At 45.0% G+C, this 13,515-nt stretch overlaps 1 protein-coding gene across 2 annotated transcripts in view; it reads right to left on the reverse strand.

Moving 5' to 3' along the window:
* Positions 1–13,515, reverse strand: part of KLHL4 (kelch like family member 4) — a 295,029-nt gene that overhangs the window by 42,262 nt on the left and 239,252 nt on the right. For both annotated transcript variants that reach the window (XM_069746101.1, XM_069746102.1), the window contains exon 6: positions 8,063–8,249. In XM_069746101.1, coding sequence (XP_069602202.1) covers positions 8,063–8,249 — 187 coding nt within the window. The remainder of the gene's footprint in view (positions 1–8,062; positions 8,250–13,515) is intronic.

Raw genomic sequence — 13,515 nt, forward strand, 5'->3', positions numbered from 1 at the left:
TAGTGAGTGCAGCTCTGGAGTATAATACAGGATGTAACCCAGGATCAGTGATGTAATGTATGTGCACAGTGACTGTACCAGCAGAATAGTGAGTGCAGCTCTGGAGTATAATAGAGGATATAACTCAGGATCAGTAATGTAATGTATGTACACAGTGACTGCACCAGCAGAATAGTGAGTGCAGCTCTGGAGTATAATACAGGATGTAACTCAGGATCAGTAATGTAATGTATGTATACAGTGACTGCACCAGCAGAATAGTGAGTGCAGCTCTGGATTATAATACAGGAGGTAACTCAGGATCAGTAATGTAATGTATGTACACAGTGACTGCACCAGCAGAATAGTGAGTGCAGCTCTGGAGTATAATACAGGATGTAACTCAGGATCAGTAATGTAATGTATGTATACAGTGACTGCACCAGCAGAATGGTGAGTGCAGCTCTGGAGTATAATGCAGGATGTAACTCAGGATCAGTAATGTAATGTGTGTATGTACACAGTGACTGCACCAGCAGAATAGTGAGTGCAGCTCTGGAGTATAATACAGGATGTAACTCAGGATCAGTAATGTAATGTATGTACACAGTGACTGCACAAGCAGAATAGTGAGTGCAGCTCTGGAGTGTAATACAGGATGTAACCCAGGATCAGTGATGTAATGTATGTACACAGTGACTGCACCAGCAGAATAGTGAGTGCAGCTCTGGAGTGTAATACAGGATGTAACCCAGGATCAGTGATGTAATGTATGTGCACAGTGACTGCACCAGCAGAATAGTGAGTGCAGCTCTGGAGTATAATACAGGATGTAACCCAGGATCAGTGATGTAATGTATGTACACAGTGACTGCACCAGCAGAATAGTGAGTGCAGCTCTGGAGTATAATACAGGATGTAACACAGGATCAGTAATGTAATGTATGTACACAGTGACTGCACCAGCAGAATAGTGAGTGCAGCTCTGGAGTGTAATACAGGATGTAACCCAGGATCAGTGATGTAATGTATGTGCACAGTGACTGCACCAGCAGAATAGTGAGTGCAGCTCTGGAGTATAATACAGGATGTAACCCAGGATCAGTGATGTAATGTATGTGCACAGTGACTGCACCAGCAGAATAGTGAGTGCAGCTCTGGAGTATAATACAGGATGTAACCCAGGATCAGTGATGTAATGTATGTACACAGTGACTGCACCAGCAGAATAGTGAGTGCAGCTCTGGAGTATAATACAGGATGTAACACAGGATCAGTAATGTAATGTATGTACACAGTGACTGCACCAGCAGAATAGTGAGTGCAGCTCTGGAGTGTAATACAGGATGTAACCCAGGATCAGTGATGTAATGTATGTGCACAGTGACTGCACCAGCAGAATAGTGAGTGCAGCTCTGGAGTATAATACAGGATGTAACCCAGGATCAGTGATGTAATGTATGTGCACAGTGACTGCACCAGCAGAATAGTGAGTGCAGCTCTGGAGTATAATACAGGATGTAACCCAGGATCAGTGATGTAATGTATGTACACAGTGACTGCACCAGCAGAATAGTGAGTGCAGCTCTGGAGTATAATACAGGATGTAACTCAGGATCAGTAATGTAATGTATGTACACAGTGACTGCACCAGCAGAATAGTGAGTGCAGCTCTGGGGTATAATACAGGATGTACCTCAGGATCAGTGATGTATGTACACAGCGACTGCACCAGCAGAATAGTGAGTGCAGCTCTGGAGTATAATACAGGATGTAACCCAGGATCAGTGATGTAATGTATGTACGCAGTGACTGCACCAGCAGAATAATGAGTGCAGCTCTGGAGTATAATACTGGATGCTCAGGATCAGTAATGTAGTTACAGAGTGCCTGTTCTCCTGATTGACGGTGGGTTTTGTCCGCCTCCCTGATGTACTGTACTCTCCATATCTACCTGTACATGTATTATTAGCGCCATTTGATGATGAATGGAGGAGCCTCGGCTCCTTACAAGTAAAATACAAGAGCAGAGCAGAAGATCAGAAAGCTTCTCCTTGCATCAGGATAATCTGGAGATCAGACTGCTCCTGGATAGAAGGGCGCGTCATTAATATTCATCCTGCTCGTGCGGCGGAGAGTGAGCGTCCGCCTGGAGATCTGGAATTAATTATCGGCGCCCCTCTTGCTTGTTATTCTTTGCGAGAAGGATCATTAACATTTCCAGTTTCTGGATTTTGCCTTCTTTAGAGCTGGGATTCCGCTCCGTTCCCGCAGTGGTGGAGACTTGATGCCTTCACTTCTCCTGACATTTAAGAAGCTCCTAAATTGGTTTTTGACATCAAAGAGTTTGTTTGAGGCCTCGGTTGGGTGTCGGGGATGGATTCATTCTCGGTTGGGCTGAGGTGACATTTATACATATAATCACCTGTGACAGCGGCGGCTCCTCGGTCTCTTCTCATTGATTGTTTTCGTCTGTCTGTCACTTTGGATGAAGGTGACACCACAGGGGGACATGATCCAGCCAGGAATCGATGAGGGGCCCGAGCGCAGAGGTGATTGGGTGATTTATTCTCTTGTCTCCTATGACTGTCCGTCACATTGCTCTTCAGAACACAATGGAGATGATCCCGGATCTCCAGGATCACCGCACCTGCCCCGAGAAGAGCAGATCACAGCAAGGGGACAAATATGGAAGCGAGCAACAGAAAAGGACAAATTGTCTTATTCAAATGGATTTTACTCTCAGAGTTTCTGACACCGTCTTTTGTTATTAAAATTTTAAAAAATCAGAAATCTGCAGTTCTTACATCGGCCACTAGGGCTTTATTAAACTCTAACTTCTGCAGTTTCAGGAAATCCACAGGTACAACAGACAAAGGTCATTAAAAAGAAAGGAGGAGAGGTGAGCTGTGACATCACCTATTGTGAATGGTGAATCCTGTGTCATCTACTGTATATAGAGGTGTTATCAGTCATTGTACAGGAGGAGGAGGAAGTGAGCTGTAACACATCCCCTATTGTGAATTGTGGATCCTGTGTTATCTACTGTATATAGAGGTGTTATCAGTCATTGTACAGGAGGAGGTGAGCTGTGACATCCCCTATTGTGAATGGTGGATCCTGTGTTATCTACTGTATATAGAGGTGTTATCAGTCATTGTACAGGAGGAGGTGAGCTGTGATATCTATTGTGAATGGTGGATCCTGTGTTATTTACCGGGTCCGGATGGCATACACCCACGAGTACTAAGAGAACTAAGTAATGTAATAGATAAACCATTATTTCTTATTTTTAGGGACTCTATAGCGACAGGATCTGTTCCGCAGGATTGGCGCATAGCAAATGTGGTGCCAATATTCAAAAAGGGCTCTAAAAGTGAACCTGGAAATTATAGGCCAGTAAGTCTAACCTCTATTGTTGGTAAAATATTTGAAGGGTTTCTGAGGGATGTTATTCTGGATTATCTCAATGAGAATAACTGTTTAACTCCATATCAGCATGGGTTTATGAGAAATCGCTCCTGTCAAACCAATCTAATCAGTTTTTATGAAGAGGTAAGCTATAGGCTGGACCACGGTGAGTCATTGGACGTGGTATATCTCGATTTTTCCAAAGCGTTTGATACCGTGCCGCACAAGAGGTTGGTACACAAAATGAGAATGCTTGGTCTGGGGGAAAATGTGTGTAAATGGGTTAGTAACTGGCTTAGTGATAGAAAGCAGAGGGTGGTTATAAATGGTATAGTCTCTAACTGGGTCGCTGTGACCAGTGGGGTACCGCAGGGGTCGGTATTGGGACCTGTTCTCTTCAACATATTCATTAATGATCTGGTAGAAGGTTTACACGGTAAAATATCGATATTTGCAGATGATACAAAACTATGTAAAGCAGTTAATACAAGAGAAGATAGTATTCTGCTACAGATGGATCTGGATAAGTTGGAAACTTGGGCTGAAAGGTGGCAGATGAGGTTTAACAATGATAAATGTAAGGTTATACACATGGGAAGAGGGAATCAATATCACCATTACACACTGAACGGGAAACCACTGGGTAAATCTGACAGGGAGAAGGACTTGGGGATCCTAGTTAATGATAAACTTACCTGGAGCAGCCAGTGCCAGGCAGCAGCTGCCAAGGCAAACAGGATCATGGGGTGCATTAAAAGAGGTCTGGATACACATGATGAGAGCATTATACTGCCACTGTACAAATCCCTAGTTAGACCGCACATGGAGTACTGTGTCCAGTTTTGGGCACCGGTGCTCAGGAAGGATATAATGGAACTAGAGAGAGTACAAAGGAGGGCAACAAAATTAATAAAGGGGATGGGAGAACTACAATACCCAGATAGATTAGCGAAATTAGGATTATTTAGTCTAGAAAAAAGACGACTGAGGGGCGATCTAATAACCATGTATAAGTATATAAGGGGACAATACAAATATCTCGCTGAGGATCTGTTTATACCAAGGAAGGTGACGGGCACAAGGGGGCATTCTTTGCGTCTGGAGGAGAGAAGGTTTTTCCACCAACATAGAAGAGGATTCTTTACTGTTAGGGCAGTGAGAATCTGGAATTGCTTGCCTGAGGAGGTGGTGATGGCGAACTCAGTCGAGGGGTTCAAGAGAGGCCTGGATGTCTTCCTGGAGCAGAACAATATTGTATCATACAATTAGGTTCTGTAGAAGGACGTAGATCTGGGGATTTATTATGATGGAATATAGGCTGAACTGGATGGACAAATGTCTTTTTTCGGCCTTACTAACTATGTTACTATGTTACTGTATATAGAGGTGTTATCAGTCATTGTACAGGAGGAGGAGGTGAGATGTGACATCACCTATTGTGAATGGTGGATGCTGTGTTATGTACTGTATATAGAGAAGTTATCAGTCATTGTACAGGAGGAGGTGAGCTGTGATATCTATTGTGAATGGTGGATCCTGTGTTATTTACTGTATATAGAGGTGTTATCAGCCATGGTACAGGAGGAGGAGGTGAGCTGTGACATCACCTATTGTGAATGGTGGATCCTGTGTTATCTACTGTATATAGAGGTGTTATCAGTCATTGTACAGGAGGAGGTGAGCTGTGACATCACCTATTGTGAATGGTGGATCCTGTGTTATCTACTGTATATAGAGGTGTTATCAGTCATTGTACAGGAGGAGGAGGTGAGATGTGACATCACCTATTGTGAATGGTGGATGCTGTGTTATGTACTGTATATAGAGAAGTTATCAGTCATTGTACAGGAGGAGGTGAGCTGTGATATCATCTATTGTGAATGGTGGATCCTGTGTTACCTACTGTATATAGAGGTGTTATCAGTCATTGTACAGGAGGAGGAGGTGAGCTGTGACATCACCTATTGTGAATGGTGGATCCTGTGTTATCTACTGTATATAGAGGTGTTATCAGTCATTGTACAGGAGGAGGAGGTGAGCTGTGATATCATCTATTGTGAATAATGGATCCTCTGTTATCTACTGTATACAGAGGTGTTATTAGTCATTGTACAGGAGGAGGTGATCTGTGATATCATGTATTGTGAATGGTGGATCCTGTGTTATCTACTGCAGCGCCCCAGAGTCCTGGTCATTGCAGTAATGTCGCTCTGCCACTAAGGGGAGTGATGTTATGTCTGATTGCACTAAAGGAGTTCACCTGACCAGGTATCACAGTCACACATTACACTTCACACTCCGGCCACCAGGGGGAGCAAAAGGCACTATGCATTAGGCCACTCCTCACACTTTGGTAAAACTGGGGGTTGGATAGGAAGTTAGTGAGAATGCAGCCTGGGAGAGCTCCAGGGAGGACCTGTCAGGGGTGGGTTCCTGACAGGGGCCTAGCAGAAAGGACAGATCGTTACGGAGCCGCGCCTGCACTACCTTGCTGCGGTATCCCAAGGAAGGACACGAAGAGAAGGATATTGTGGAAAAGTGAGAAATGAGATCAAAGCACAAGGAGATAGAACCAGTAGGAGTCGTGCCCCGAGAACGGCATCATCCTACTGAGGCGCGTAGCCGGTGACCGGAACACCGAGGGAGTAACTGACTTCAAGCATTACTTCAAATACCGCAGGACAGTTAATTATAGGTTGGCTGTCTACCATACATCACCTAAGAAGACATAGTGGGCAAGCGTGGAGAGGGGCGTCTCTAGGGTCCCAGAATAGCTCCGAGCCGTCTCGTCAAACGGGTGCATCCTATCCACATAAACTTGGACGGAGAGAGAGAGAGAGAAAGAACGAACACGAGAGTTGTGAGGACTATCCCGAATGCTTAGCAGGGAAAAACTACAACACACAGACGCTAGTGGTAGGCACTGATTTCCACGTGCAAAAGGAACTCTGGATGTGCCTTCGGACCGGCCGGACTCAGCCAGCCCTGTTAGCAGTGCTCTGGATTGCGGATCCTGAAGTCTTCAGTAAAGAGGTAAAGAGACTGCAACCCTGTGTCCTCGTTATTAACTGCGCCTCACATCATCGCCACCTACACTACTGGGAAGCCCTGGGGATATACTTCACCTGTGGGAAGGTATTCCATCTAGCTGCCATTCCATCACCACAGCGGACCCCTAAGCAGCGTCGGTCACCCTGACCGAACACCACAGGTGGCGTCACAAACCCTTGACAAACTATCATCACCCCTTTCATTGAACGCCCCTTAGCAGGGTCACGGACCGGGTCCAGCGACCGTGACAACCCCAGCACCGAGACAGAGAGGTACCGAGTACCGAGAACCTGTGGCCCTGTGTCTGGGGGCGCTCCACTACTGTATATAGAGGTGTTATCAGTTATTGTACAGGAGGAGGAGGTGAGCTGTGACATCACCTATTGTGAATGGTGGATCCTGTGTTATTTACTGTATATAGAGGTGTTATCAGTCATTATACAGGAAGAGGTGAGCTGTGACATCACCTAATGTGAATGGTGGATCCTGTGTTATCTACTGTATATAGAGGTGTTATCAGTTATTGTACAGGAGGAGGTGAGCTGTGACATCACCTATTGTGGATGGTGGATCCTGTGTCATCTACTGTATATAGAGGTTTTATTGGTCATTGTACAGGAGGAGGAGGTGAGCTGTGACATCATCTATTGTGAATGGTGGATCCTGTGTTATCTACTGTATATAGAGGTGTTATCAGTCATTGTACAGGAGGTGGAGGTGAGCTGTGAAGTCCCCTATTGTGAATTTTGGATCCTGTGTTATCTACTGTATATAGAGGTGTTATCAGTCATTGTACAGGAGGTGGAGGTGAGCTGTGAAGTCCCCTATTGTGAATGGTGGATCCTGTGTTATCAGTTATATGTAGAAGTTTTATCAGTCATTGTAATCCTGCCTCTGCTGATAAGGAGTCAGTTGAAAACTCTTCCTGAAAGGACAGGAACAATAATACTTACACAGCCCCAGTGACCAATGCAACTTTTTTTTTTTAAATTGTGAAATGAAAAAAAAAAATTCCAGAACATTAAAAAAAAAAACTTGTAAAATCTTATTTACATAATTGGTCAATTTCTGACACATTCTGTTTAATCTCCACCGGACGGAGACATCCCGATCAGATTCACAGCTGATTGTTTTGGAAGATAAAATGACTTCAATTTAATACAAGTTTTTCATTACCCCAGCACATCCTATGGATAAAGCACTGGGTTCCTCATCTTCTGGGAGCTGGAGCTCCCTCTCTCAGAAATAGGTCAGGAACCTCATAAGTTCCCCAAAATAATCAGGTGTAAAGCTGTAAGACAGGAGGAGGAGAGGGGACGCCGCTGCTTTATCTCTGTGGGTGTGAAGGTGCTGCTGTGAGAGGGGAGCAGGAGCTGCACAGAGACACAAGCAGAAGGGAGGAAAAATGCACAAGTTCTGCCGGATATTTGCAACATGGTTGCTGCATATCTGTTCCATATCCAAAGCTGCCGGCAGGACAGGGGGGTTTTTTGCATTATGTGCATTTTGGATTAACCTGACTTTCATAGTTTCTCTCTGTAGTCTCCATTGTTGCGTCACTGTTTACATTGTATCATTTACCGGAATCCTAATAATTACAGATCGTTCATGAATTTCTCACCTTTGGTTGCGTCCATTCCACCCACCGCATAAAGCGCCCCCACTGTGGACTTCCGGGGCTTCGTCCGAGGACTCTGCATCATGGATCTTCTTTCTGGTAAGAGATGGTATTTCATGGCTTCCATCAGAAATTTCTGACAATCCAGGTCATTGGCGAACATCGGGCTGTTTTCTAGATCTGCAAGTAACTGAAGGCCAAGGTTTAATTAGAAGCGAGAAATGGACAAGTCTCACTCAGATCAGCGAAGGATCGTCTGCCACAACCTCTCGTCACCTACACACCCACCCGCAAGGATCGGACTGAATGTTAAAGGGAAAGTTTCTCTTTGTTCCTGAAAATGGTGAGAGATTAAAACGGGGACTATAAAGGAGAAGGCTGAACTGGGTGGAGAATAGAGCTGGAGTGACAGAGGCTTCAGATCTACCGTAGCACTTCAGCCTCATTTGCATATCAAATTAAAAACTGATTTTTCAGTAATAGAAAAACAGCCATGTCACGGTATCACTGGAACTGTCTTTAAAAGCTACATGTGCTGTAAGTAGCTTACATGGGTGAAATCCGGCTGACAGATTCTGCTCACAAATCCACATCAAAAACTGCTTCAAAAACTCTTTGAATAAGCTACCTAATATTTTCAGTGGAATGTGGCACACGGAGCTGTTTAGCTTTTTTTCACATGGATTTTTCAGCATTGAAAAAGGAACACATTTGCCCACTGACTCAAAGCAGAAAAAATGCCGACGAGATTTTAAGCTTTATTTTACCATGTATTCTTCAATCCGAAAAACCTTTGAAGACATAAACAGCATGATCCGGTATACAGCAGTATGAAGGCTGGTTTTCTCGGTGGGACAAAGTATCTGTCCACGTTCCCACAGACTCGAAGGCTGTATTTTTTTCTGCGAGTGTCCGCATCAAAATACGCAATAAAAATCTGCTCTGATTATTGACTCTTTGCTGCGTTTTCCCCTTTTATGCCTTTTTGATGCTGATTTGAGGCAGCAATTTTATTGAGGAATTCTGGGTTTCTGCCCTTCATATGTGTCTTTTGTCAGACTCCTGGAAGAAGACTGCAGAGAAAAAAATGCTCAAAACTACAAAAATAAAATCGCGGTCATGAGTTTCACGGGTGCATTTTTCTTGAACTGTTAAATGCAGCAGATTTTCTGCACAAGTGACGCGGCTGCTGTTTTAATCTCAGAATAAATAGCATTTGACCTTTGGATCGATACTCCAGAGCTGCATTATATGTCATTATATATTGTGCCTTTGGCGCAGCTTAGTAAAGGTAATTCAATGGGAGGCCTATGGGTCATTGTTCGACCTCTTTAGCAATCTGTGTACAAGTCACGGGGGAGGTGGAGTGAACGCCTTTGGTGCCAAGGATGCCCTTGGTACAGATTTGAAGGGTTTGAATTAGCTTCAGTCATGGCATGAGCAGGGGTGTGAAACACAGCATTGCTCCTTCCATTTATTGCACACGTGCACTGACAGCCTCTGTGAGATCGCAATGATGAACATGTTTGCTGCAGACTCGATTTTCTAGTTAAACAATGATTAATCTTCACTATTTCCTTACAACGTGAACGTTTCCTCTTGAAATGAATCTTCTTTGTCTTACAGAATTTGGAGCTTTGATTTTTTTTTGTGACACAGCACTAAAAATCCTATGGAAATTCTTGAATTAAATATGAACATTCTAGTACTCTGCAGCCGTCACTAGAGGGCGCCCAGGAGCTGTCTGCATACAGTGCATAAAGAATAGACTGTAATATTGTAATATCTTGCGCTCTCCCTTGTGGTGTTTGCAGGTAACTAGAATTTTATCATTTCCTCTTGTGCCTTTTCTTGAGATTTGTAACTGTCATGATCCAGACCAGGCTTTGAGTCCTGTTTTCCCTTTTTCCCGGTCTGGTCATGTCAAGAGTTAACCTTTCCCTGCCCCTGTCTGGGTTCAGGTTGGCCATTTATCACTGCTGCTTCCTGCAGGCGATGTCAGTTATAGTTTCTGCCTAGTGCTGCTGTAGCTGACTCTGATTGCTCTGTTTTGTCCTGCTCTGTTTGCTGTCTGAACCCGATTCTCTGTTTTCCCATATTCCCATCTTGACTCTGTGTTCCCTTTAGTGTACAGACTCCCTGGTTTTGACTTGGCTTGTATCCTGACCTGCTTCTGTTTTTTGTCTTCTGGCTTATCCGCTCCTGACCGTTACTGATCCCCTGGCTTGTCTCTGACCATGAGTTTGCTTATTCCTTTGGTACTGCGCTACAGTCTAGGATCTGACCCGGCTTGTTTGACTACTCTGCTGCCTCTCTTGGCAGCCTCACTGCTGCACTGCAGGCCAGCTCTGTTTAGGTGCAGTCCTACTTCCACTCTACTGCCATCTAGTGGAGCCTGCACCTACCTGCATTGCAGCAGTGTGACAGTAACTACATTGCATATATCAATAACAAAACACTGTCATAAATAAATGGTAAAAAAGGACCAATCTTGTAAACCAACTCTTGGCGGGGGGGGGGGGGGGGGAAGAGTCTCCCTCAAATTGAGCATAGAAGCATGGCTTCATTATAAATTGTAAATGAAGAGAGAACTAACACTCCATGAACCCCTTTGCTCTACGACCTCCCATACTTCTTCAGTGAACAGATAATGAAGTAGGTTATCTCATGGAGAGCAGACCCAGAGATCAAGCAGCAGGTAGTGAAGTGACCCAGATAAAATTATGATGGGAAATATGACATTAATATCTCCCACCTGGGACCTCCAGGGGGGCAGATAACCTTAAAATCGAGATGCTCATAATTTTTGGTACATGAGCCTCTTCTCATTTACCAGCCTCCATCTGAGGTCAGAAGGGGAGAGTGACTGGTACCTGTTAAAAGCTAAATATGACCTACAACCTCTGTCAGTGCTGAGAGACATTATAGTTGTGTGTGTGTATATATATATATATATATATATATATATGTATATATACAGACAGCTTTCCAGCGACCAACGATGCCGAAGTCCCCTGGTAACCAGGGTAAAAATCGGGTTACTAAGCGCAGGGCCGCGCTTAGTAACCCGATGTTTACCCTGGTTACCATTGTAAATGTAAAAAAAAGAAACACTACATACTTACATTCCGGTGTCTGTCGCGTCCCCCGCCTTCATCTTCCCTGCACTGTGTAAGCGCCGGCCGTAAAGCAGAGCGGTGACGTCACCGCTGTGCTCTGCTTTACGGCTGGCCGGCGCTCACAGTCAGTGCGAGAAGCTGACACCGGGGGACGTGACAGACACCGGAATGTAAGTATGTAGTGTTTGTTTTTTTTACATTTACAATGGTAACCAGGGTAAATATCGGGTTACTAAGCGCGGCCCTGTGCTTAGTAACCCGATGTTTACCCTGGTTACAAGTGAAGACATCGCTGGATCGGCGTCACACACGCCGATTCAGCAATGTCTGCGGGAGATCCAGCGACGAAATAAAGTTCTGGCCTTTCTGCTCCGACCAACGATGTCACAGCAGGTGTTATGAACAGGTGATTCAGAACCACAATGGACCTAGTGGTTAAGAGCACACAAAGTGACCTGATAGTTACTAACATAGGACGAGCTCTGGGACGTGGGAACTCTGCTGACCGCAATCCCTAATCCTCTCCAACCACACTAGAGGTAGCCGTGGATTGCGCCTAACGCTCCCTATGCAACTCGGCACAGCCTGAGAAACTAGCTAGCCCTGAAGATAGAAAAATAAAGCCTACCTTGCCTCAGAGAAATTTCCCAAAGGAAAAGGCAGCCCCCCACATATAATGACTGTGAGTTAAGATGAAAATACAAACACAGAGATGAAATAGATTTTAGCAAAGTGAGGCCCGACTTACTGAATAGACCGAGGATAGGAAAGATAGCTTTGCGGTCAGCACAAAAACCTACAAACAACCACGCAGAGGGGCAAAAAGACCCTCCGCACCGACTAACGGTACGGAGGTGCTCCCTCTGCGTCTCAGAGCTTCCAGCAAGCAAGAAAAACCAATATAGCAAGCTGGACAGAAAATATAGCAAACAAAAGTAACACAAGCAAAACTTAGCTTATGCAGGGCAGACAGGCCACAAGAACGATCCAGGAGAGAGCAAGACCAATACTGGAACATTGACTGGAGGCCAGGAACAAAGAACTAGGTGGAGTTTAATAGAGCAGCACCTAACGACTTAACCTCGTCACCTGAGGAAGGAAAACTCAGAAGCCGCAGCCCCACTCACATCCACCAGAGGAAGCTCATAGACAGAACCAGCCAAAGTACCACTCATGACCACAGGAGGGAGCTTGACCACAGAATTCACAACAGTACCCCCTTCTTGAGGAGGGGTCACCGCACCCTCACCACAGCCCCCAGGCCGACCAGGATGAGCCAAATGATAGGCACGAACCAGATCGGCAGCATGAACATCAGAGGCAAAGACCCAGGAATTATCTTCCTGACCATAACCCTTCCACTTAACCAGGTACTGGAGTTTCCGTCTCGAAATACGAGAATCCAAAATCTTCTCCACTATATACTCCAACTCCCCCTCAACCAAAACCGGGGCAGGAGGATCAACGGATGGAACCACAGGTGCCACGTATCTCCGCAACAATGACCTATGGAATACGTTATGGATGGAAAAAGAAGCTGGAAGGGTCAAACGAAAAGACACAGGATTAAGAACCTCAGAAATCCTATACGGACCAATGAAACGAGGCTTAAACTTAGGAGAGGAAACTTTCATAGGAGTATAACGAGATGACAACCAAACCAAATCCCCAACACGAAGTCGGGGACCCACACAGCGCCTGCGGTTAGCGAAACGTTGAGCCTTCTCATGAGACAATGTCAAATTGTCCACCACATGAGTCCAAATCTGCTGCAACCTATCCACCACAGTATCCACACCAGGACAGTCAGAAGACTCAACCTGCCCTGAAGATAAACGAGGATGGAAACCAGAATTGCAGAAAAACGGAGAAACCAAAGCAGCCTTATTAAGGGCGAACTCAGCCAAAGGCAAAAAGGACACCCAATCATCCTGATCGGCAGAAACAAAACATCTCAGATATGTTTCCAAGGTCTGATTGGTTCGTTTGGTCTGGCCATTAGTCTGAGGATGGAAAGCCGAGGAAAAAGACAAGTCAATGCCCATCCTACCACAAAAGGCTCGCCAAAACCTCGAAACAAACTGGGAACCTCTGTCAGAAACGATGTTCTCCGGAATGCCATGTAAACGAACCACATGCTGGAAGAACAATGGCACCAAATCAGAGGAGGAAGGCAATTTAGACAAGGGTACCAAATGGACCATCTTAGAGAAGCGATCACAAACAACCCAAATGACCGACATTTTTTGAGAGACGGGGCGATCCGAAATAAAATCCATGGAAATATGCGTCCAGGGCCTCTTCGGGACCGGCAAGGGCAAAAGCAACCCACTGACA

Source organism: Ranitomeya imitator, chromosome 2 (genome assembly GCF_032444005.1).
Source record: "Ranitomeya imitator isolate aRanImi1 chromosome 2, aRanImi1.pri, whole genome shotgun sequence".
Classification (NCBI taxonomy): Eukaryota; Metazoa; Chordata; class Amphibia; order Anura; family Dendrobatidae; genus Ranitomeya; species Ranitomeya imitator.